Below are 23,427 nucleotides of genomic sequence, written 5' to 3' on the forward strand. Positions count from 1 at the left end.
CAGGGTGTGGGATGGATAGAAGGAGGGAGAACAAGATACAAGAATATGAAACATTTTAAACATGCAGGTCAGATGACAGCAGATTGTGCCCACTGATTAATCAATGCATTCGGTATCAGCACTGCATTAGTTGCTCTTCTTTATGGCATTGTCATAGCTGCCAACTCACTTTGGCACTGGACTGTATTTCACAACAATAAGATATCCTCAGGCTGATAAAGGAGAGATGAAGTTCTGGTACTGATAAAAAATAAAAAAAATAAAAAATACTGTACACTCAGTTTAACACAATTGTCCTGCAATAAGTCCAACTTTCAACTGTGAGATCATTATGGAGGTTGCAGTGTGTGGTTGAATTGTATCGACAGGTGTTCCCATTATTTTGTCCACGACATCTAAATTAATGAGGGCAGGCTAAATAAACACTTTTCGTTTTAAGGAAATACAGTTCAACAGCACCACAAACCCCATTTTTCTGTACTTGACAATTTCTATGAATATTTGCTGGCACATACTTGGGTTGAGTTCTAGTAGCTATTTCTGTTTCTGATTTATTTTCTGGTTGCTCAAATCTGCAGAAACAGTGAGCTGCGAGGCTCCGAGAATTTTTTTTCTTGAATCTTTTATCCGTCTTCGCTCAGTCTGTTAAAAACGAGCAAGGTTTCAGACATACTATACAACAGTCCCTCCAGGAATTTGTGCAATTTCTCTGCAATAAAGTTACTCAACAGAACTGAGGAAACCTTTCAAAATAAAACATTCAACAAAAATAACTACTCATTTTCAGTCAGCAATGCCTTTTAACCTCTCCTCATCATCAGAACAAACAACAGGCCGGCTGACTAGAGAGAAAAAACAAAACGGCAAAACAGGAAGTGACGGGTGGTATATATTATGACGTGCACATTAAATTATAAACTCTAAATTGATTTAAATAGGAACGTTCAGATTCAATACTGGGTTCAACTCCAACCCCACAAAAGACTAATTTGTCTGTACGGAGACTCAACATACAGGAACATCACAGTCACAGAATATAACTGGGGAGAGAGGACAGATAATGAAGGACAGAGCCAGCAGAGACAGGGCACACAAAATGAAGGAGGAAGACAGAGAGACACAGACTGAGAGCCAGAGGATGCAGGAGGACAGAAAGAGAGGGAGGAAGGCAGCAAGAATGAGGAATGATATTTATAGAAGGAGACAAAGCCTGGTGTCTGTTACCTCGGGGGGCTCACAGGCTCATCTTTCTGTTTTTTCAAATCAACGCCGAGCTTCCAACTTATTGTCTTTTGCTCGCTCTGCTCCACCATCACTCTCTCTCAGATTGGGTTACTGTCTGCCTGCAGGCCTCCGCTGCAGCCTCATCAGTTGCTGCACTCCACACTGATTGTGTTTACTGGGTAAACACGTAATCCTTTAGTGCGTGTTTGCTCTTGGACTTCTATGTTTGGGAGGACCAGCGGAGGGTTTCTATCCCAAAGAATTTTATATCACAGCAATATAGTGTCTATCATTATGTGGTGTATTTTCTCAAAACACACCAGCCGAGCAAAATCTGTCATATTTGACAAATGTCTGTTTTCTCACATATATAATGTATATCTCTAAAGATTTTGGACCAATCTACAGTCAGTTTTTTTTCTAAGCAAATAAAGGCCTTATCTCTGATGTAAATGTTTGAGTTCACCATCAGGAGAACACAGAACAACAAGGTGGGCGAGGCAGGATTAGATGGTAAAGAGTAAATGGACCTCACTTATATGGTGCATTTTCACCTAATCGCTCTCAAAGCACTTTACACACACATTCACACACCAATGGGGACAGAGCTGACATGCAAGGTGCTCGTCTGCCATCAGGATCAGCTTGGGGTTCAGAGCATAGTAAATGTATATAAAAGTGTTCGTAGCTTCTGGGTCGGAAAAATGAGGACGGTGCAGAATTGCCGTAAACTGCAATACCACCGAGTGCCACTAGAGGTTGGCTCCAAAAAGCTCCGGCTCCATTGACTCCCATTCAACAAACATTTGTGTGTGTGCGTGTGTTTGTGTGTAATATTTGTTTATGAGAGACTGGATGTGTATCTGACAGAACAAAAGCATGTCTGCATAAAAAGGTCAGTGGGTTAATGTGTGATTTATAATTACAGATGTGTAGTTACAGTATTTACAGAACATGTCGTGTGTTCTGGTGTGCACGTCTTACTGTAGTGTATCTGTGTCCACCTGACGTGATGAAATAAACCAGATGCATTTAATCCTGTTGCATGATTTGCGTTTGCATGCGAGTGCACACTCAAACCCGATCTGATGCCGCTGCCTCGTCACTCAGAGAAACTAAAAACCCAGACAAACACAAACAGACCAAAACTCCCTGCCGGGGCCAGAATTACAGTTTGTATGCGTGCTCTTCGTTTCTGTTGTTGTTTTGTTGTTTAGAGACTCGGTGTGTGCTGTAATTAAACTGCTGTTTGTTTGTTTGTTTTAATTTATTGCACTGTTGTTTTGCTTAGTTTAGTTTAATATTATTCTATTTCCATTTGTATATAATGTGCACTTACAAAAAAAAAAAAGATTTAATAATTTTTCCTACCTTTATTTTTTTATTGTCATTTTTATTGCTTTGCCCTGTATATTCTACTGTAACGTAAACATTTCCCTTTGAGGGATTCATATCTATCTAATCACAAAGTGCTCAATCGACAGACAGAGTAGCTTTATTTTGTAGGAGCAATCAGTGAGGCCTTCTTCCTTTTCAATCTCCCTCGCCAAACTGTTTGTCTGTTGCTTTTAGAACAGAAATAAAAAAATTGTATTGTCATTGTACAGGATACAATGAGATTAAGAGTGTTTCTCATGATCAGTGCATATAAAAAACAACAGCTCCACAATACACATTCATTCAACAGCCAAAATACACATTCAGAATACATAAACGTCTCAGGCAGAAGTCGGAGCACTTACGTATGTGCTTATTGCACTTAAATAAATAAATAATTGAGTAAAAAAAATATGTAAACAGAATATTGCACTGATATAAAAATTGGAGTGTGAGGTAGAGAACAGGATTAAGGCTCACTGATTATTTTTTGTTGTTTGGTGTTCTTGTGGCCGATAGAAAGAAACTATTCTTTAGTCTGGTGGTGCGAGCCTTGATGGACCTGTCGCACCTGCCAGAGGGCAACAGGTCAAACAGGTGGTGTGCTGAGTGGGCGGAGTCTCTCGGTACGTTTTGAGTTCTGCAAATGCAGCGTGAGCTGGAGATGTCTTCCAGGGAAGGCAGAAGCCAGCTGATGGTTTTCTGGGCTGAGTTTATAACCCTCTGTAGAGCTTTCCTGTCTGAGGCGGAGCATCCGGCGTACCACAGTGACGCCGTAGATCAATACGCTCTCCATCGCCACTGGCAGCTTTTCTTCCAGATTGTTTTTCCTGAGTAGTCTCAGGAAGTGAAGTCACTGCTGTGCCTTTCTTTACTGTCGCCGTGGTGTTTGTGGACCAGGAGAGCTCCTCAGAGATGTGGATTCCCAGGAATTTGAAGTCGGGAACTCTTTCCACAGTCCCTATTGATGTCGAGTGGAGCAGGGTCCGCTTTTTTTCTCTCCCTGAAGTCGATGATGACTTCCTTTGTTTTTGTGGTGTTCAGCGCCGGGTTGTTTGCTGCACACCACACTATCAGTCGCTGGACCTCGTCTCGGTAGGCCGACTCGTCTCCTCCTGAGATGAGTATGTCAGGGGTGATTGTGTTGAAGGCTGAGCTGTAGTCTATGAAGAGCATTCTTGCATAGCTTCCCGGGAGTTGGAGGTGACTCAGCGTGGTGTGGAGAGCTGTGGCGAACTGATGAGGGTCGAAGGAGGAGGGAAGGCTGGCCTCCATGTGGTGAGAGGAGCCTCTCAAAGCACTTCATCACTACTGATGTGAGTGCAATTGGCCTGTAGTCATTAAGACCGTTGATGGCTGGCTTTTTTGGGAACGGGATGATGGTGGCTGACTTTCAGCAGGGTGGGATGATCATTTCTTTGTGTATTCATTGTCAGTTTTCCTCGATTTACTTTCTCCCTTCTTATTCGTCCATTTCACTCCCGTTTCTTTCGTTTCCCTCCCGTCACTTGTTCTTACGCTCGTCTCTCCATCCATCATCCCTACCCTGAATCTCAGAGCCATAAACTGTCACCAGCTGAAGTGGGAAAAGAGCTAAGTGCTCTTCTACAAAAACCCCAGGGAGTAAGAATGACACTTTACTGGACTGAGCGGGAAAATGGCTGCCGCACACTGCATAATGCAGACGATTTTCACAGAGGGACGGAGACTCCCCAGAGCCCTTCAACAGGGTGATGTGTGTGTGTGTGTGTGTGTGTGTGTGTGTGTGTGTGTGTGTGTGTGTGTGTGTGTGTGTGTGCGTGCGTGCGTGCGTGTGTTATGGTTGGGTTACTGTGGTTGTTAACAGGGGCCCCTAATCCTGGGGCCGGGCTCTAATCCTGCCACTGGTCGGCTGTGGACTGTGACCCTGATGGCGCGTGTCTATGAGCATCCCCTACACACACACACACACACACACACACACACAAACATACACACACACACACACACACACACACACACACACACACACACACACACACACACACACACACACACACACACTTAGCCTGGCCAGCCGGTTACCCCTCACAGCTGAGGAGACACGGCAGCTGAGACAGCAAAGGACCCCATTAAACTGAAGACACACACACACAAGCTCGAAGTGACACCGTCCCGCAGAGACAGACAGACAGACAGACAGACACACACACACACACACACACACACACACACACACACACACACACACACACACACACACACACACACACACACACACACAGGCAGCTGACAGCGCCACAGCAGCCTTACAATAACAAACAGTTGAGCTACTAGAAATACCAGAGCGAGAGATGAGACTGAAGGCCTGGAAACTGAAACCAACACAAAACGCATCCTGCAGATTCCAGCAGCAAAGAGGATCGACTGAAAAATGGCAAACATTCTAATTCAAGGCAAACGGCCGCGATCGGCCAATCACGTCCCTTGATTATGGCCTCTGTATTTGTATAAGAAATCTCTGATTACATTCATTGCTCGCAGACAATTACAGCTATTTGTGATTGCTTTGTGACGATCGGATAGAAAAAAAAGCCTTCAATTTAGACTGACAGTGAATGTAAATAGATGCTTGTAGAAAACACAGAATTAGTGTTCCTCCATTTAACAGTAAAGACAGTAATACAAGCCTGCAGACACGCTCAAGGCAAAGAGTGCCAACACTCACATAATCAAGAGAATACCATGTAAATCTGGTTCTGAATAGATGTTCGGTTTCACTAAAGCCTTATTTTTGAACCGAGGGGGAGCATAAAGCAAATAACCACAATGTCAAACAGCAACAGAGACACCCGAGGATCTAGACACCATTTCTCTGCCTCTAATCCTGGAGAAAAGATGCAAACCGATGCCATGACTTAAAAAATAAAAACATAAAGGAATCACTGTTCCACCGAGAAAAAGCACCAGTTGGGATCTTTAGACAAATCAAAAGGAGCTAACGGAGGCAGCGAGGGAACAAAGTGTGTGCAGCCAACAAGCCTGTGAACACATTTATCCCACCGAATAAATATCACCTACAAAGAATGAACACAAGACAACTGAATGAACGCAGCTGTGTTTTAAAATGTCAGGGGGATTCACTGGAAAACAAAAAGATCAAAACACTAAATCATTGTGTTGTTGCTGCAACTTTTTAAACCACGTTCAAAAGAAGAAGGCTCTCGCTAAAGCTGGACTCTAAAGTATCATCTGTGCATGAGCCCACAAGAAGAAAATATGTAGGAAATCTTAAATATTTCATGATAATGTAGCTGAAACCGTTTTTCCAAAATCCCTTTCTAAATGCAGCAAAAGAAAGGAGAACTAGTGCATGCACCAAGCATTTTCTAACATTAGAAGCACGACTTATTACTAAAACTACGACCTGCAGAAAATCATCCAGTTTCTGTTTCTCTAATGCAGCAAAAAGTTTCAAAAAACTCTAAATAATTTCATACCAAAAAATAGCTTTTGACAGCGACTTTTACAGAGAATTAATGACCTGCTGTACTTTGTACTTCTCAGTTTCAGTCTCTTAAAAACTCACCAGTACATACACTCACCAGGCACTTTATTATGTACACCATGCTAACACTGGTTATAGGACCTTCCTTTGTTCTGACAGCTTCAGTTCTCGGCGTCGTGGATCTCACGAGTCGTTGGAAACATTCCTTTGAGATTCTGCTGACATTGCAGCGTCCCATCATTCAGCAGATTTTTTTTCAGCTGCACTTTCATGCTGCGAATCTTCCATTCTACAAAGATGAAAACTCCAGCAACTGCGCTGTTTGGTGTTGACCCTGATGAAGGCCACCAGCTGAAACGAGTTGGTCTCCCATTTCCGTTGTTCTATACACTACAAGTGTTGCTGGAGTTTGAAAGAAGAAGAAACTCTGTCCTGCTGTTTTACAATCTTCCATTCTACCACCGAGGAGGCCAGTGAACTCTCTGCCATGTTCATTGAACCAGTTTGAGCTGACATTTTCTTTGTCACATGTTGCATTATCCTGCTGGAAGTGGCCATTAGAAGATGGTAAACTGTATAAACTGTAAAAAGAAAGGTATGATCAGCAGCAAAACTCAGATAGGCTGTGATGTTTAAACCATGATTGATTGGTGTTTTGGGGCCCAAAGGGTGCCAGGTAAATATTCCCCACTTCATCCCACCAGCCTGAACCGTTGACAGAAATCAGATCGGGCCCATGGATCCATGCTGCTGAGCCGACCATCTGCAGCCTCAGCAGAAATTAAGACTCATCACCAGTTGTACAGTTGGGTTATCAGAGTTACTGCAGCCTTTCTGTCCATTCTCCTCCGACTTCTCTCATCAACATACCTTTCTGTCTGCAGAGCTGCTGCTCTCTGGAGGGCTTTTTGGGGGTTTTCTCACCACTCGGAGTAAACTCCACAGACTGTTGTGATCAGCACTTTCAGAAATACTCAAACCAGCCCATCTGGCACCAACAATACTGCCACAGTCAAATTTTTTCCCATTCTCATGTTCGATGTGAACATTAACTGAAGCTCATGGCCTACAGCAGGAGAGGAGAGGAGAGGAGAGGAGAGGAGAGGAGAGGAGAGGAGAGGAGAGGAGAGAAGAGGAGAGGAGAGGAGAGGAGAGGAGAGGACAGGACAGGACAGGACAGGACAATTGCATGAACCAGCAGGTGAACAAGTGTTCCTAATAAACTACTCTGGGAGTAACATGTAATTTAGCTTGTAAGAATCGCTGATGGCTGAACAACATCTCCCAACACGCTTGAAAGCAACACGAGTTGGTTTGATGCCCAGTGTTGTTGGACTGGTGGTGTGTGTCAGGGCCCAAAAGGCCTCCATGAGTGGGTCAGTGTTTTGCAATATGCATGTGTTTTATGGGGGAAATGAAAAAAAAAATTGCTGTAGTAGTACAAAGAGATTTTGCTAAAGAGAGATAAAACAAGCAGGAAGAAAGTTCTTCAATCTTTTGGCTGAAGAGAAAAACAAAATCACAAGGGAGTGTTTGAAGTGTTTGAACATGACCCACAACAGCAGGATGTGTGTGTAATACAATACATATTACTATGTCAAATAAAGGCATTTACATTTTTTATTACCCGTACATACAAGTTATTGTATTTGGCCCAAAACACCTCAGAAATTGTTTATTCAATCATAGTTACTCTGGATGACATCGTCTTGGTCTCCAGCACCACTGTGAGGAATGCTGGATTCATCTCTGATGAGGATCTGTCCTTCAAATCACACAAAGCAAGTCTCCAGGACTGTTTTCTTTCACCTACGTATTAAAAATCAAATCAAGAACATGCTGTCTGCTTGTGGATCCCAGACTTTGAAAAGGTTCGATAGTAGACAGAGCTTTCAGCTTTCAGGTCCCTCTCCTGTGGAACCAGCTCCCAGTTCTGGTTCAGGAGGCAGACACCGTCTCCACTTTTAAATTAGGCCTAAAAACATTTCGTTTTGATAAAGCTTATAGTAGCTGGCTCAGGTGACCCCAAACCATCCCATAGTTCTGCTGTTATGGGTCTCGGCTGCTGGGGGACCTCCAGCGATGCACTGAGCTCCTCTGACTATTTTCTTCCTGTTAAAGGGGAGTTTTCCCTCTTTAACAGGACACTTGAATTGTTGGGTTCCCGTGTATAATGTTGTACAGTTCTGTTGTAAAGACTTTACTATGTTAAGTACCCTGAAATTACTTGTGCTGGGATCTGGTGGTATATAAATAAACTTGAATTACATTGAAAATGAATTGCTTTGGACTGTATGGAAGGAAACACACATTTGACATTTTGGACTGAGACCGTACTCAATATGAAGCCTTCACAAGATGGGCGTGTGAACTTAGAAGAGGACAGGTAGAGGCCAAAGAGAGGTAGCGGTATACGGCAGTAGACATTTGAGAGGTGGAGCGGTGGAGCAGCTTATATGGCGATGGGCAGCCAGAGAGTTCAGACAGATGCTGAATGGAAGAAGAGCCGAGCGGTTTGTTCCACATGTCTCTACCACACCGTGTGCTTTTAGCCAGCGTGGGCCGATTCTTCAAACACACAAGTCACTACACAAAAATACACAGTTACTTCACGGGGCGGTTAACAATAACATGACCACACTGCAAAGCGCCCATAAATCTACTTTGTGGTGCATTCTAGAAACCCACGAAACTAGTACAAACTTAGGATGCGCCAAAAAGAGGAGGTCAGACGAGATCACTCGGCCCAACATGAAAAGGCAAACCGTCTCTGTTTGTTTTAAATAAATCCACCAAGACCCACCAAAGGCTCAGGAAAAAAAACTCTCAAGAAGAAGAAAGGGGGAAGGAGGACGTAAGATTTTGGAAGAACGTGAAAAACAACCTTTCTGACAGAATAATAGGTAGAAAACAGAAGTACGGACAGAGACAAACAATCACAGACAAAGGCCTCTGCAAGTTTCAACAAGTTAATTCAATATCACTTCCTGTAATGTGGTTTAAATTAAATGAGACTAATTTTGTCAACAAAACAAAAGTGCCCTGTTTTGAACATTTCATAGTTGAAAAAGTGCAAAAACTTGACTTTAAGGTGCAAACATCTTTAAATAAAGCTTTTGAGAGCCTGCTGAGACTCTCCGAGGTGTGAGTGACTGGAGGATGCGTGGGATACTCACAGTGAAGAAGAGGTCCATGATGCGGGTGTCCAGCAGCGCTTCCCTCCAGGACTCCGTAGGCTTGAGCGTGACGTTCTGCGTGGCCTCAAACATGGCGATGTAGTGGCGCCCCAGTGATCCACCGTCAGTTAAGGCCGACAACAGCATGACTGAGGAGGAGGAGGAGGAGGAGGAAGAGGAGGAGTGCCACACTCACACTCAAAAACACCAGCTCCTGTCACTAAGCTGCCTCTCAATGGGTATTTTGGTCTGTGTGTGTGTGTGTGTGTGTGTGTGTGTGTGTGTGTGTGTGTGTGTGTGTGTGTGTGTGTGTGTGTGTGTTGGCTGGCAGCAGAAACTTGTTTGTCACTTGTTAACTAGCTCTTCCTCTCATTAGCCTGTCTATCTTTATTCAACAAAGGTTTTTTGTTTTTTATGATCTCACCCCCCCTTCCTCGTCTGTTTTGTTTTCCTCTCTTCTTCCTCCCTCGTCAGCTCTTCATTTGCCACAGCTTTTCCCCCCACGCAGCAAATCTCGCCTGCTTTCTCACCCTCTTGTCCACTTTTCCCTCCTTCTTCTTCCTCCGTTTTCTCTGACTTCTCCCTCTGACACCCTCTTCTCTCCTTGTCCTCTCATTCACCCCTTCTTCCTACCGGCCCTCCCTTCTTTTTTCCTCTCCGTTTTCTCCCCTCTGCGTCCTCAGGATCTTGAAAGCCACTCTCGCTGCAGCCTGCCGAGACTCTGCGCTGCTTCGCCTCCTTCGCTGTCCACTCGTCTGCCAGAACTCCTCGAGACTCCTTGCTTGCCCCTGAAACACTCCCTCTCCCTCCTCAGCCAATCACTTTGGCTCTGCTTTCCAACACCAAAGCAGGGCTCTATTTGCCCCGATCACACATGCTTCGATCACTCTTTCCTGTTTTCTCAACCAAACAGTCCTTTTTTCCCTCTTAACATGATGCTTTCTCTCTTGGCGTGTCCTCACAACACACACTGCCCTCATCACAAACTAGCATCTAAACCCACAACACAATCAAACTCTGTTCCAACAACTACAAGGAAAAACTTTTCATCTTAATCACTTTCCAACTGTCCCTTCTCTCCCAGACAAGTCTTTCTTTCTCCGTGCCCCCACAACACACAGTCTCCTCATTTAAGACTCTCTATACACCCACAACAGGCTTTTTCACAAACCCACACTCCCTGCCTACACGGCCACAACACTTCCTGTCCTCATTCACAGCTTCCAAAAAAAAACACTCCCACAAGCAGCTTTCTCCGTAGCTCATCAGGAACTCTCCTCTTTACTGCTGCTTTCCACTCTCTTCACACACACACACACACACACACACACACACACACACACACACACACACACACACACACACACACACCCCTCAATGAAAGCATGTCACAGAGCCACAACACTCGGTATTACAGCCTTAACCATCCTGGATTTTAAGGGCTGATACCAAAGATGGGAAGAACAAAAGAATTATGATATTTTGGTTATTAATCAATTATGACAAAGAGCTGTAATACAGGCAGGATGTTTTACAGTTTATTGATAAACTTTGTCCAAAATGAAATCATTTAACTTCATTAGGAATATAATAATTAAAAGTAACTGTACATTGCATTTCTAAATTACCCCAAACAGCGTTTTCTATAATTCTATAAACTTTTAGAAAACCCAACATGAAAGTTTCTGTATTTGCTGATACGTCTGATAAAACTGTCTCTACTCTGCACACCAACCAAGTCTTCCTGCTTCTCTTAGCCACAATAAAGAGTCTTTTCTTGATCAAATTAAAATGTTTGTATCCTTCTCCTGATGATGAAGGACTCATGCTGAAGCACATCGTCAGATTTCATCATCAGTCTATTCCTTTATATAGAGTCTATGGTCTACTCACACAAAATACATTTAATAATTGATGGATGATTATATGAGGGGATTCTTCTCTGAAATGGTGCCCTTTTTCTGCTGTTTTTGTGAGATGCAGACAAACATTCTTCACTCTTACCTCACTTAATAATCACCATCAAAAACTTTAGATAATCAAAGCAGAGCTGCAAATATTGATTCGTTTCATTATCAACTAATCTGGTGATTATTTTCCCAAATAATTGTTTGGTCAAGAGAACATCAGAAAATAGTTGAAATTATTTTCTTTAGCTCATGACAGCTTTCAATATATTGTTTTGTCTGACCAAAAATTCAAAACTCAAATTGTATTTGGTTTGCAAAGTTATGCAACAAATCTTCAAACGGAGGCTGTTGTGGCATTTTCATAGTATCAATTGACTTATTACTGTTTGAGCTCTAATTCAAATGCAAACAGGCCTTCAAATAAAAAATATTCTCAGCATTATTTTCTTTAAATCTGATTTATCTGGTATCTGTGGAAACTTTTGAACTTCAAATGAAATCAATTATTTGGGTTTCAACAACTTTTGGTGGTAATCTGGTTTGTAATGACAGACCACTGGTCGGTCTGTGAGGTTAAACTTACAGGAAAACGTATTTTATTTTCCGTTTTGGAAACCGAATTAAGCGACTAAGATCAATGCTCTAAAAAAAACCACCTATATCTGTAAACTAACATCAATAATAATCTGAACTTTTGTTGCTTTGGGTTTTTTCGTATTTCAAATTCTGTAAACTCGTGTTTGTTGAAAAACATTTTCTAAAAAAAAAAAAAGAGCATAGTCTCTCATTTTCCTCCCATCATTAACTGAAAACACATAAAAACACACAGAAAAGTCTGCCTGCCCTGCGGCTCAGTGACAGCGGAGAGCGGAAACTTCCAGAGGAATGTTCGATCAAAGCCAAACAGCGGCAGAGGCCGACAAGGTCACAGATTCCTCCGACACACCAGCCCGCAGTCACTCCCCATGCACACACCCCGCCACAACACACCACACCGCACTTTTCGGCACAAAAGTTGGCACCTGTTTAAGGGTCTGTGGGATTGTGTGCGTGTGCGTGCGTGCGTGTGTGTGTGTGTGTGTGTGTGTGTGTGTGTGTGTGTGTGCGTGCGTGTGTGTGTGCGTGTGTGTGTGTGTGTGTGTGTGTGCGTGCGTGCGTGTATTCAATGCTTGGCTTTCAGACCTTGTTAAAAATAGTTGTGGTGAGGCAGAAGACCTCTAACTGAACCTTTCTAAAGAGGGAGATCGAATAAGGAAGGACTGCAGTGACTTAATTCCACTGTTTTTGATATGCCAGTTTTGAACCATTTAATTTGGATTACAAAACTTCCGTTTATAATTACACAATTAAAAGCTTCCTTCTTTAACTTGACTGTCTTCATGTTGTTTTCATGAAACTAACCAAGTTTTCTGCTTTTGACCCTTCTGAATCAAATCCCTGCATGTTAATCATGAATTTAAAAAAAAGGGGCAGGACAGACATAAAGAGAAAAAACAAATGTTAATAGGAATCCAGACATGATAGGGAAGGAAACAAGGCGTGGGTGCGTACAGTATTTGGTCCAACAACAAGTGTGTCTGTGGAGTGTGTGTCCTCGGGGAGGGACCACCTCAGTGATCGAGGTTGTACAAACCCTCCTAAAGATCATATGACAGAGACTGAACTCACAAGAGACCTCGGGAATGATAACTACACAGCTTCTTCTGCTATTTCACACAGATGGACAGAGACGTAATGCTGTCTGACAGGCCGGAAACACTCGAAAATCATTGGGGAAACCGGACGAGTTCAGTCGAGACCGAAAGTCCAGCAACACTTGTTGTATGTAGAAAGTTTAAAATGAATTCCAGAATATTTTAAATTAAGAGCAGAAGATTAAGAACATTTTTAATATTAAGAAAAAAAATGATTTGGTCAGGATACGCATCAGCTGTATGATTCCCAAACACATATCAGTTCCTAAAGGATTTCACAGGTTTTTTTGTGCTTCTCGCAATCAAAAAATATTTATTTTGTAACGGCTTTTCTCAACGTTTTCAATGTAATTTGACAAATGTGATTATTTATGTTTTTCGTTGTCTTCTTTTGCAGTAAAATTTAAAGAATTGGCAAAAGTAGAGGGAAAAAAATTTGAAAACTTTTTAAAACTATCTGCTCTTAGAGTTGTAATGTAATCACTTATGAAAATATGAATAGTGCAGATTACAGAAATATTTTAGTTCTCATCTTATTTTTATTTGCTTGAAGTTACAAAAGAAAATCCTGAGTGAAAAAAGTGACGTAGCTTTACAAAGCAATCTGACTAATACAGAACAGAGTCCTTTAAATGCTGTTTTAAATATTAATTGAATACATACTATATGTATAAAATTATAAGAGTGTAATTGTTCTTCAGCATTTTTTTTCCAGGTAACCTGCATGTGGTTTGTTTTGATAATGAGGTTGAAGCTGACTGTAAATAAAGAGCAGATTTTCTGCCATAATATCTTCAGCAGAAAGACACGCAAGTTTAAACTACGACATCTGAATAAGTGCAAGTTCAAGCTTTTGGAGGAGGAAAATCTGCTTGTCGAGTTGACACGTGAATTTACAACCTCAACCATGCTCTCCACTCTTTAAAAGGTGGACGGTCTGTGTGTGTGTGTGTGTGTGTGTGTGTGTGTATGGGGGTGGGGGTTGAACATGCCTCCAGGATGAGTAATGGACATGGAGTGACGAGGACATGTGGCTGTGGTTTGGTGGGTTTTTAAAAGACATCACCTGCTACTGCTGCAACCGTTCCAGCAGGCTCAAGAATAACTAATGTGACACGTCAGTTTTCCACTGCGAAGATAAGACATACTGACAGACAAACAGACACACAAGCACACACAAACACATTCGACTGAGTCAGAGCAGAGCCAGTGTAAACCACCGACCACAAGAGTTTCAATTAAACACAAGTGAGGAGACTCGTACACCCAAAGTTCTCACGTGCAGTTGCCAAATTTGCAGACACATAAACACACACTAGTACCTTAATTAACACCAATTAACAGTCAAATGGCAATAAAAGTGTTGTTGGGAGATTTGTCTGATCCTCCAGTCACAGAAATACGTTTCATTTCCTGCCCTCGTTCTATTTATTCTGACTCGTTTCAGCTCAAACACTTCCTCTCGGTATTTATGGACTCGCATGTCAACCTCAGCCCAGGTAGTGTGCATCAGCACAAAGCTCTCGACTTCAAAACATGAGGGAATGTAGCTGCAATAAAAAAGCCATCAGTCGCTCCTTCATGGGCTGTAATTCAGAGTGCACTCCTCTGCAGAAAATAACCACACAACTACAAAACAGAAAATGTGGCCTGAGCCCTTTCTGAACGTAGAGAGGCTGAATTATGTGGGCCACCACATCAAATGTCAAATCAATGCAAGAATTTTTGTCTCGTAATTTTTGCTTAATTTGTTACCGCATGCGACCCAAAGTGAACTAGCTATAAATTAAATACAACAGAAAAGTCTATGATACTTTCAACAACTTTTCAACAAAACCAAGAGTTAGTTCGTCGTTCTGAGGCTGGACTTCAGCACAAGGATGCTTTGAGCTAAATGCTAATATGCTCACAATGACAATGCTAGCATCAGATATGGGTCAGGATTTTTCATCAAATAATCAAAAACCGTGAATAACTTATGCTCCGTTAATGATGTCTTTATAAAATATATTTTCCTTCGTTTTTACCAGGTTTTAATGCATTACTACTGCCAGCAGGGGGCACTAATGCACATAAAAGCTTTTCGCCAACCGCCATTAAACAACAAAAGGAGCAGAAGAAGAACACATTACCACCCGAAAAGCAGAAACATGGAAAGAAAACTACACACAAAGTCCTGTGTCAAACTCCTTCAAAAAACAAACTAAAATAAGGTGCAGCACAAACTGTGTCGGTAAAGCTAGCAGATCATACGTCTACCACAGCTAAATCAAACTTTGTGAAGCGAATCGATGAAAAGTTAAGGGACTGCCGAAGAGACCTCGGATCTTTGTAGAAAAGTTCATGGTAATTCAAGAGTAAATGAAGAAAGTGGAGGACCGAACACTGGACAGACCGACAGCAATGAGCATAGAGCCACACAGCTGTGGAGCGGCAGCTCGGTGGACCAGACGCCGGTTGAAGCAGGGAGCTTCCAGGTGTGAATGTATTGAACGGTGTGAATGTGATCAGGGTGTTCCTGGAAGAGGAGTGACTGCTCAGGGCTACTACTCTGCCCTAAAGCCTTCAATTTGTGAGTGTGTCAATATGACTATTCAACTCCATGTCCTTTTGGCATGTAGGTGAGTATGAAGTCGTATCTTTTTTGTTTCCTTCTCGCACTCAAGAGGCGAGTTTGTGATTCATTTTTAACACTTAAATTTGCAGACGAAGCACTCGATATTGAGCGTTTTAAATATCCAGCAATCAGCCCGTGGCAAGTAATCGGAACATTTTGCAAGCCTGAACAACCTTGATGCCCGAGGACCGTGGATTAGCAAGCTTCTCCTGTATCCTCTATTCATTAAGGCTGATCCTCGCCGAGGATGGAGCCGTTTGCACAGGAAGACCGGCTGAGCGTCTGCCAGCGGCCACGCGAAGACCGCAGCGCTATGCTAAGGCGCGTGGTGGGGTTTAAGTGATATATCCTGCCTTAAGTCTCCTCTGCAGCCTCGCCATGTGAAATAACAGTCCAGGAATACCTCCTCACCCCCCCCCCCCTCTTCTTCTTCTTTCCCCATTTCCCTCTACTGACGGCCCCCCCTCCACCACCATTGTTATTAATTCTCCCTCTAGTGAATTAAAACCAATGATAAAGCGATTGTACCTCGGTGATCAACGCTTGTTTGTTTCCTCAGAAACAGAAAGTAATAATGTATGAATGAAAGCAGCAAGTTGGACCTCGGTTATATTAATAAGGACCAATTTTACTAAAAGTTGTACTCGGTAAAATTCAGAAATCAATTAGACAAGATTAATAATTTTAACGAGAGAAAGTTCTTGGAAAAGCCTTAATGAACTGATTTAAATCAGGGCAACAATACAGTAGAAATACCTGCTTATATCCGCTTTAAATCTCACAGCTCAGAAAACACATGTACTAACTCAACGTCCATCAGAATCTGAATATACACCCTCCGGCCTGTTTGGACGAGAGTCGTTAAAGACTCTCCATACAGGTCAGGGCCAAGGCAAACATCCAGCATGAATTTACATACTCCTAATCCTAACCTTAACCTGAGGGCCAGCCTGCATATAAACTGACCTCTGAGCAGCTAATGAGAAAGCTGAGCCACTCTGAGATGAGTGTTGGGCTGACAGGCGTCTCTTCAGCACAAGAAGAGCTCCGAATAAGGCTGCTGGGGGGTAATTGTTTCTCGTTAATGGGGCTTTTCTTACGCCCTCACTAGAAGAATGGAAACAATCCAAAAGGCGGAGGCCCGCTTTTATGAGGCAAAGTATATAAATACAAGTCAAGGAAGAGACATAACTTAACATAACGGTGCCTCCGTGGAAGACACAGGGAAGGCCATGCTTTAATTTGAAACAACTTGACTTTTAGAGAGCTGATACACCATGAAATCAACACATTCCTGTCCAGTGAGATGGAGGACAGACGGGAGGAAACAAAGCAACATAACTGGTAGATGACTTTAGAGATTCCCTCAACAGACAAAGAAATCTAAACAAGCTAAAAGGAGGAGGGGGGGGGGGGGTGTTATCTATCTGTCTGTCAGCTCAGACAGCCATTTACAGCACCTGACTGCCGCCACAGCCTGGAGGCCTGACCGCGACCCCGACCGGAGTCAAGCCCAGTGTGGAGTGACACGGTGTCGCACCGATGCCCGGGGAGCCTCGTCTCAGGGAAGGAAGCCTTTTTAAAAAGGGTCTTTTAAGCTGCTCAAGGAGTGGGTGTGTATTTGTGAGAAAGGTGGCTGCTGTCTGCCACGCAATTAAGGAGGGCACCCCCCGCCCCTCCCTTCCCACTTCCCCAGACACCCGTCCTGGCACACGTTCACATCACACCGCGTCGCCTCAGGCGTGTTGGGACACTTGTGGACAGGCGGCCGCACTCGTCCAGCCTTCCCAGCGGTCTTCATCAATCTGTTCTCCTTTTCAACAACAACCCCAGACGCTCCGAGACTCCACACACACTCACATGCACACCCGAACTCAAGGAGAATGCCTCTTGATTTAAGGAATTCATCTGCTATTTTTATGGCCCGGAGACAGTCCATTCAACATTTATGACAACTCAACATCGAGAAACTGGAGAAGTACAGCTCTATCTGCACGCAACTGGTGCCACGAGGAGACCTGAATTTATTTAAAAGTCATTCAGCCATCTTTGCTTCATAGTCCTTTAAGTTAATGATTTTGTGATGTACTTCAGGTTGCAGATATTCATACTTAAAGATATTTGATGTTGTCAACCTGACAAAATAAAAGTGTAAGTGTAAAAGCTAATTTAAGAAAATGACTGTTGAACTTTGGCTGCATTTAGTAAGCTTATACCAACCTCTTCTGTATAAAACAAAGATTAAATGTGCGCAGCGGTGAGCACAGATGGCAAAATCTCCAATCACACTATATATCAATATCTACTGTATAAATATCAGTATTGGGTTACAATAAATTGGTGGTGCTTTACATTCTCCTACAAGCTGGTTTAAAAGTCAGTATAAAAGTAGAAATAAACCCTGGTAAAACATCTGGTTCTGGCTAAAATCTAATGAAGTAAATATTTGACAAATTCATATTTTTCCACCACCAACATCCTGCTGTAAGATGTACCTGCTCACTGACCTTTAACACTAAAATCACCTGACATAATTAAGTTAAAGTCACCTTGGTACAGTGGAAATTGTGTGTGTAATCAAAGCGAACTAGACCTATATTAATCTAATTTATGATATATTTAATATTCAGTTATTTTCAGGTCCACAGTCACCTGCATTCACCCCAATCTAAAAAGTCCCTCACATGCACACCAACTGCTCTGCTGGCTTCCTATAGACACCCAACACTACAACAAAATGAAACCGTTGTCTAAAAATTGATCACAAAAGCCCTTAAGACTTAAAGGTGCGTCTTTGAGAACACACACATATCGAACCGAGCGTGCCGGGAATACCAAGGGGAGCCTCAACAAGCCAAGGCGGGGGTGCTGTGCTGTTGGAATGATGCGGGGATGGACACACAGACACCTCTTTGAAAGTGATACATGGCCCTGGCTGGCAGCAAGCGCCACTCCAGATCCCCCTCAGACAGGCAGGGAGGATGCCAGGCTGTCGGGATTTAGGCTGTAATGAGCCTGGCTGCGCGCACACACACACACACACACACACACACACACACACACACACACACACACACACACACAGACAGACAGACAGAGTTCCTAAGTTCCCTCAACAACTGCAAAGATAACATGGATGTGTGCTCAAGAGATGAACTACAAAGTAAAACTGACGGACAGATATGCATTCCTGGGCATCACATTGTAGAGACACACGCACGCACACACCCATCATAGGGTCACTGTATAGTCCTCTATGCAGCAATAATTATGCCTGCAAAGACACACCAGTACGCACAAAGTGCTATACTTATGAGGACATCCTACACTCTCCTGACCTCTAATCTAACTCTTTTTTTTCTTTCTTTTAATGTAAACCTGCCTGCTCTGCACAAGACTTTTCTAAACTTCTCTCTGTCAAAACATATTTTTGCACTTAGACTGCCCTTAATCTTTAAAAAATAAAGAGCCCTTAATGTTCACCTTGTTTTAACTTCTAACCTGCTCATTTGACCCTGAATGACAATGTTGGAAAATTATGATGTCACATGAGATTTCAGCGATTAAACTGCCATAAAATGTAAAATTCTCATGACCAATAGAAGTGACGACTGAAACTGCAAACATAAAACCACTGCATTTGTCTGAGCCTTAAGATTTTACTCGATGCCCTTCAACGCCTCATTACTCTGTAGAAAAACTGCATTTTGAAGATAAAGCTGCACAAAACTGTATTAGAGTAATAATGTAGGTGTGAGAGACTGACCTGTCATATTTTCCATACCTAGCTTTCATCAAATGTGTGACTGTGACCTTTCCAGGTAAGACCTGCGGTATTTCAGAAGGAAAGGATATAATTGGGGGGCAGGAAGTTCCAGCTGAGGACCTGGTTGGCCAGAGTCAGGTAGCGCTGGAAGACACAGGACATCTGGGTGCTGAGGTTCTCTCTGCGGCTGAACTCCTGCAGCACCTCCATGGTCAACATGAAGATCTGACGCAGGCCGTCCTCCTGGAAGAACGGACACAAGGGTGAGTGACAGAAATAAAATGCAGCTGCCTGTGGAAAGGTCCAGAGACAGGAGAGGAGACAGTCCAGGACAGGAGACAGACAGACAGTCCAGGAGAGGAGAGGAGAGGAGAGGAGAGGAGAGGAGAGGAGAGGAGAGGAGAGGCGAGGCGAGGAGAGGCGAGGCGAGGCGAGGAGAGGAGAGAGTCCTGGACAGGAGACTGTCCAGGACAGGAGAGGACAGGAGACAGTCAGTCTAGGACAGGAGAGGAGACAGGACAGGACAGAAAGTGAGGTGGGAAACAAACCTGGAACAGACGCTTGCAGTTGCCGTGAAACTCCATGCTGAGGCCGATGCTGCTGGTCTTACTGGAGCTGGAGAACTCGCTGAGCAGAGCGGTCAGGATGGAGCAGGCCAGTTTTTGCTGCAGGGAGGAGGAACGAGTGTTCACAGAGGTCAAAGGTCATACAGAGTTAAACGATTGTCAGTCCAGACCAAAAAAAAGGAGAAAACACAGTTCCAACAAGCTGACTTCTGTTTTCATTACGCGTGCGTCTCAGTGTACAAACTATAAAAACAAGCATAAACACTCAGTAAGCAGCTTGATTTTTGATCAACACTTTTGTTCCACAATACACAAATGAAATGAAGCAGCTGCAAAACAATGGAACAAGTTGTGGTCGGTGATGAGACAGCTCAGGGAAGATCTGAGGAACCGAAAATAAGAATGAAACCTTTGGAAAAATATTTGTTTTTTGTCTTGATGAGGCAGTGATGTTTCAGTCACAGAGAAAACTTCCTTCTGATATAACACTTGGACATGTTGATTTTTTTTTTAAATACATTTTTAGATATGTATTCAAATTGGTATCAACATACACGTACACTTACTTTTTTTTTTTTAACAGAACATTATTTCGTAATGGATGATTGGTTAAATTTGAAATTATTTTTGTTGTGTTTTGTTTTTTTATATAGTTAATTATGGGTGTGTATTGTGCGCTGTACGTTGGTAGTACGTAATATTATAACTCAGGCAACGAGCCATAAATAAATGATCACATGACAAGAAGGTCAACACGCCACTGGTTATTAAACAGATAAATTATCATCAAATCCATTTTCAACAAGGCAGTCAGTTGATTGAAGGGTACACAGAGTCCTACAAGGATCAAAGATGAAATCCAGATTTAAATAATCATACATACATTCAATAGGTGATACTTTTTTAAGGAGCTTTTAGGGCTGTGAATACTAATTGTTTTAGGACTGACTGAGCCAACTTTACTTTAATTTAAGTTGCATCCTTCAGTGACTTGTTTTGAATGAACAGTGCAAAGTTTAGATATTCAATGGACGATGACAAACAGAAGACAGGCGTATACATGGTATTTTCTGCTTCATTTTCTTTCAAATAGATTCACTGAAAGGTTGATTCATTCCCTGACTGTTTCAGGACTTGTTCCTTTCTTCCTCTGACAGGAGACACTTGATCTAAATTTATTGTTAGGTCAAAATTCTACAGAATAGAGGGACGATGGATGTCTTTTAGGAAGTAATAGTTTCAGGATTTCAGTCTAAACAAAGAAACCACATCAAATAAATTAATCCGGTCTGGTTTTGTTCATCAGTGAAGTGATTAAAAACCTGCACTTGTTTCCCTCCATGGAGCTCAGCTGACTTTTCCTTTTGCTTTGAGAATCAGATGAAGTGGTGCCCCCTACTGGATTAAGATCAGCAGCACTGACACAAAATCATGTGAATATATTTTTACACATGGGAGACAAACATTTTGTCATGTCACACCAATGTGCTGAATCATATAAGTACACGTGTTTAGTCTCAACAGTGTGACATCATCTGTTTTATGTCATGAGGTCACACAAACATCAGATCTGATCCGAGGACCTGAGCAGAGACAGCATGCCTTTGATATTAAACGTCTTCTAATGACAGGAACAAGCCTGGAGTTTTTGCCTCTGTGGCCTTTTGGCCATTTTTTAATGATCAGACTGATCTCTCTGTAATCTGAACCAGATCCAAGTCAGGAAGTCTGGAAGCAGGCGACAAATGAGGCCCATCACGGTCAAAATCTAATGAATCTGATCACAGCTTCAACACAGTTTCATTCTTTCCACAAGTTCTGACATTAATCTGTAACCCCGTTTCTGTTAACCTCTTCTTCTCTGATGGTTGACAAGATAAATGTATGTACATTTCTTTCAGATGATTTATTTTGTTTTCCTGAAACCTTAAGATTCTTTATAGAATAGGAAGAGTTAAAAAAAAAAAAAAAAAAACAGGGATTTAATTTACTTTTTTTAAATGTTCATTTTCAGGCAAAGTCACACTTTAAAGAGATGCGTAAATTTCACTGACACACCTACAAATTAATAAATACAAATATTAAAATCCCTGGATTAAAAACCTGACTTCCTTTTGGCCCTACTTGATGTTCATGACGATAAATTCTTTGTTCATTAAAAAAACATGTACTGTAAAATGTGCACTACTAAAAGCTGTAATCAGGTCTGTGTCTCACCACTGTGGGGTTCCCGCTGCTGATGAGCTGTCCCACTTCATGAAAGATGCCTTTACAGTTGATGCTCTTGTCTAGAGAGCCTCTCTTCACGATTACCGCCACAGCCAGCAGGATCTGCTCACGGACGTACTTCTGCAGACTGGAGGGAACACGGACACGTTTGGTTATTACAATAAGAAAACAGTGGTTCTTTAGTGGGTGGTCATTTTGAGTTGGCTGCAGATGTGTGTGTGAATTTTTTTTTTTTTTTTTAAAAGAGGGGGGGGGGGGGATTTTACTGCCAGCATTGTTGTGCGCGTGACAAACCAACCAACCAGTAAACCACAACAAATGTCACGTCAGTAGTTCACTCCCATTCCAACATTTGTAAACAGATTTAACATTAAATACATCTGCCTTTTTATTTAGTGAGAAACGTCTGACTTTGGACAAACCCAATTTCAATATATCAATATCAACACCACCAGTGGAACCAACCATTCACACAAATGAACTGCTGCTTCCACATGTCATGTGTAATTCCACCCAGATTACATTCTTACTTTGTCAATTTTTAAAAGTACAATAAACTAACACACACACACAAATCAATGCAGAGCATATTTTAATGTCGGTATGACTATATGTCCCTTTTTGGCTTGTAATGGATGTGACTACTGATGTACATAAACAAGCAAACGTATTATGTTAGTAACCCTATGAAGTGCTTACAAAAAGTCCAAGGTTTCTCCTGCTACTACAAACGGAGCGTGGCCCAGTGACGTGCACGGAGCAGGTAGAGACATGAAAACACGCTCGCTCAGCGCATTGAAAAATCTCACCAGCAACACAATGGTCACTCCCCACCATCCCTACCTGCTGCTTCTGACTCCTTGAGACTTCTTTCTGTTCCCTAAATATTTAACACAAACTTTGATGTTTGCTCTCTGCTCAAGTTTAAATATTTGGTCCTTGGTGAAATCACAAATGTTGATGGACCCTCGTATATTCAGTTTCCTAGCTGTATGCAGCGGTTAATAATCAGAATATAAAAAGCTCCTGGTATAGTGATGGAAAGGAAAGATTTGTTTCTTCCTCTTGTTTGCATTGTGGCTCCGGAAAGTCTCAGGCCCCGAAAAGTTTCCTTTGTTTTCGGTCTTATTTGCAAGTGATTCTTTCCGCATCTAATTGACGACTATCTTGTGACCTACAACCAACTCTGTATTACCATACAAAAGCAGGTACAAAGGTGTGATGGTCTACTGTTTGTCCCACTGTATAAAAGCTGACCTACAGAGGAGGGAGGGGGCCTTCTTTGCTGGACACCTCTCTTTGAGGGTGCATGTACGTGTTCCTTCTTGCAAGAATAAAATGTCCGATGTGTTTGATTTTGAACCGAGCCTCTTGAGTCATT

General features: G+C 42.4%; 1 protein-coding gene across 1 annotated transcript in view; it reads right to left on the bottom strand.

The window, feature by feature from the left end:
- xpo4 (exportin 4) overlaps positions 1-23,427 on the bottom strand; it is a 61,222-nt gene that overhangs the window by 32,877 nt on the left and 4,918 nt on the right. The window contains exons 4-7 of the mRNA XM_069155052.1: positions 22,035-22,173; positions 19,800-19,916; positions 19,341-19,494; positions 9,265-9,377 (exon numbers count right to left, since the gene is read on the bottom strand). Coding sequence (XP_069011153.1) covers positions 9,265-9,377; positions 19,341-19,494; positions 19,800-19,916; positions 22,035-22,173 — 523 coding nt within the window. The remainder of the gene's footprint in view (positions 1-9,264; positions 9,378-19,340; positions 19,495-19,799; positions 19,917-22,034; positions 22,174-23,427) is intronic.

Source organism: Embiotoca jacksoni, unplaced genomic scaffold, assembly GCF_022577435.1.
Source record: "Embiotoca jacksoni isolate LCO1_2020_lvr unplaced genomic scaffold, fEmbJac1.0.p SCAF_2, whole genome shotgun sequence".
NCBI classification, from domain to species: Eukaryota; Metazoa; Chordata; class Actinopteri; family Embiotocidae; genus Embiotoca; species Embiotoca jacksoni.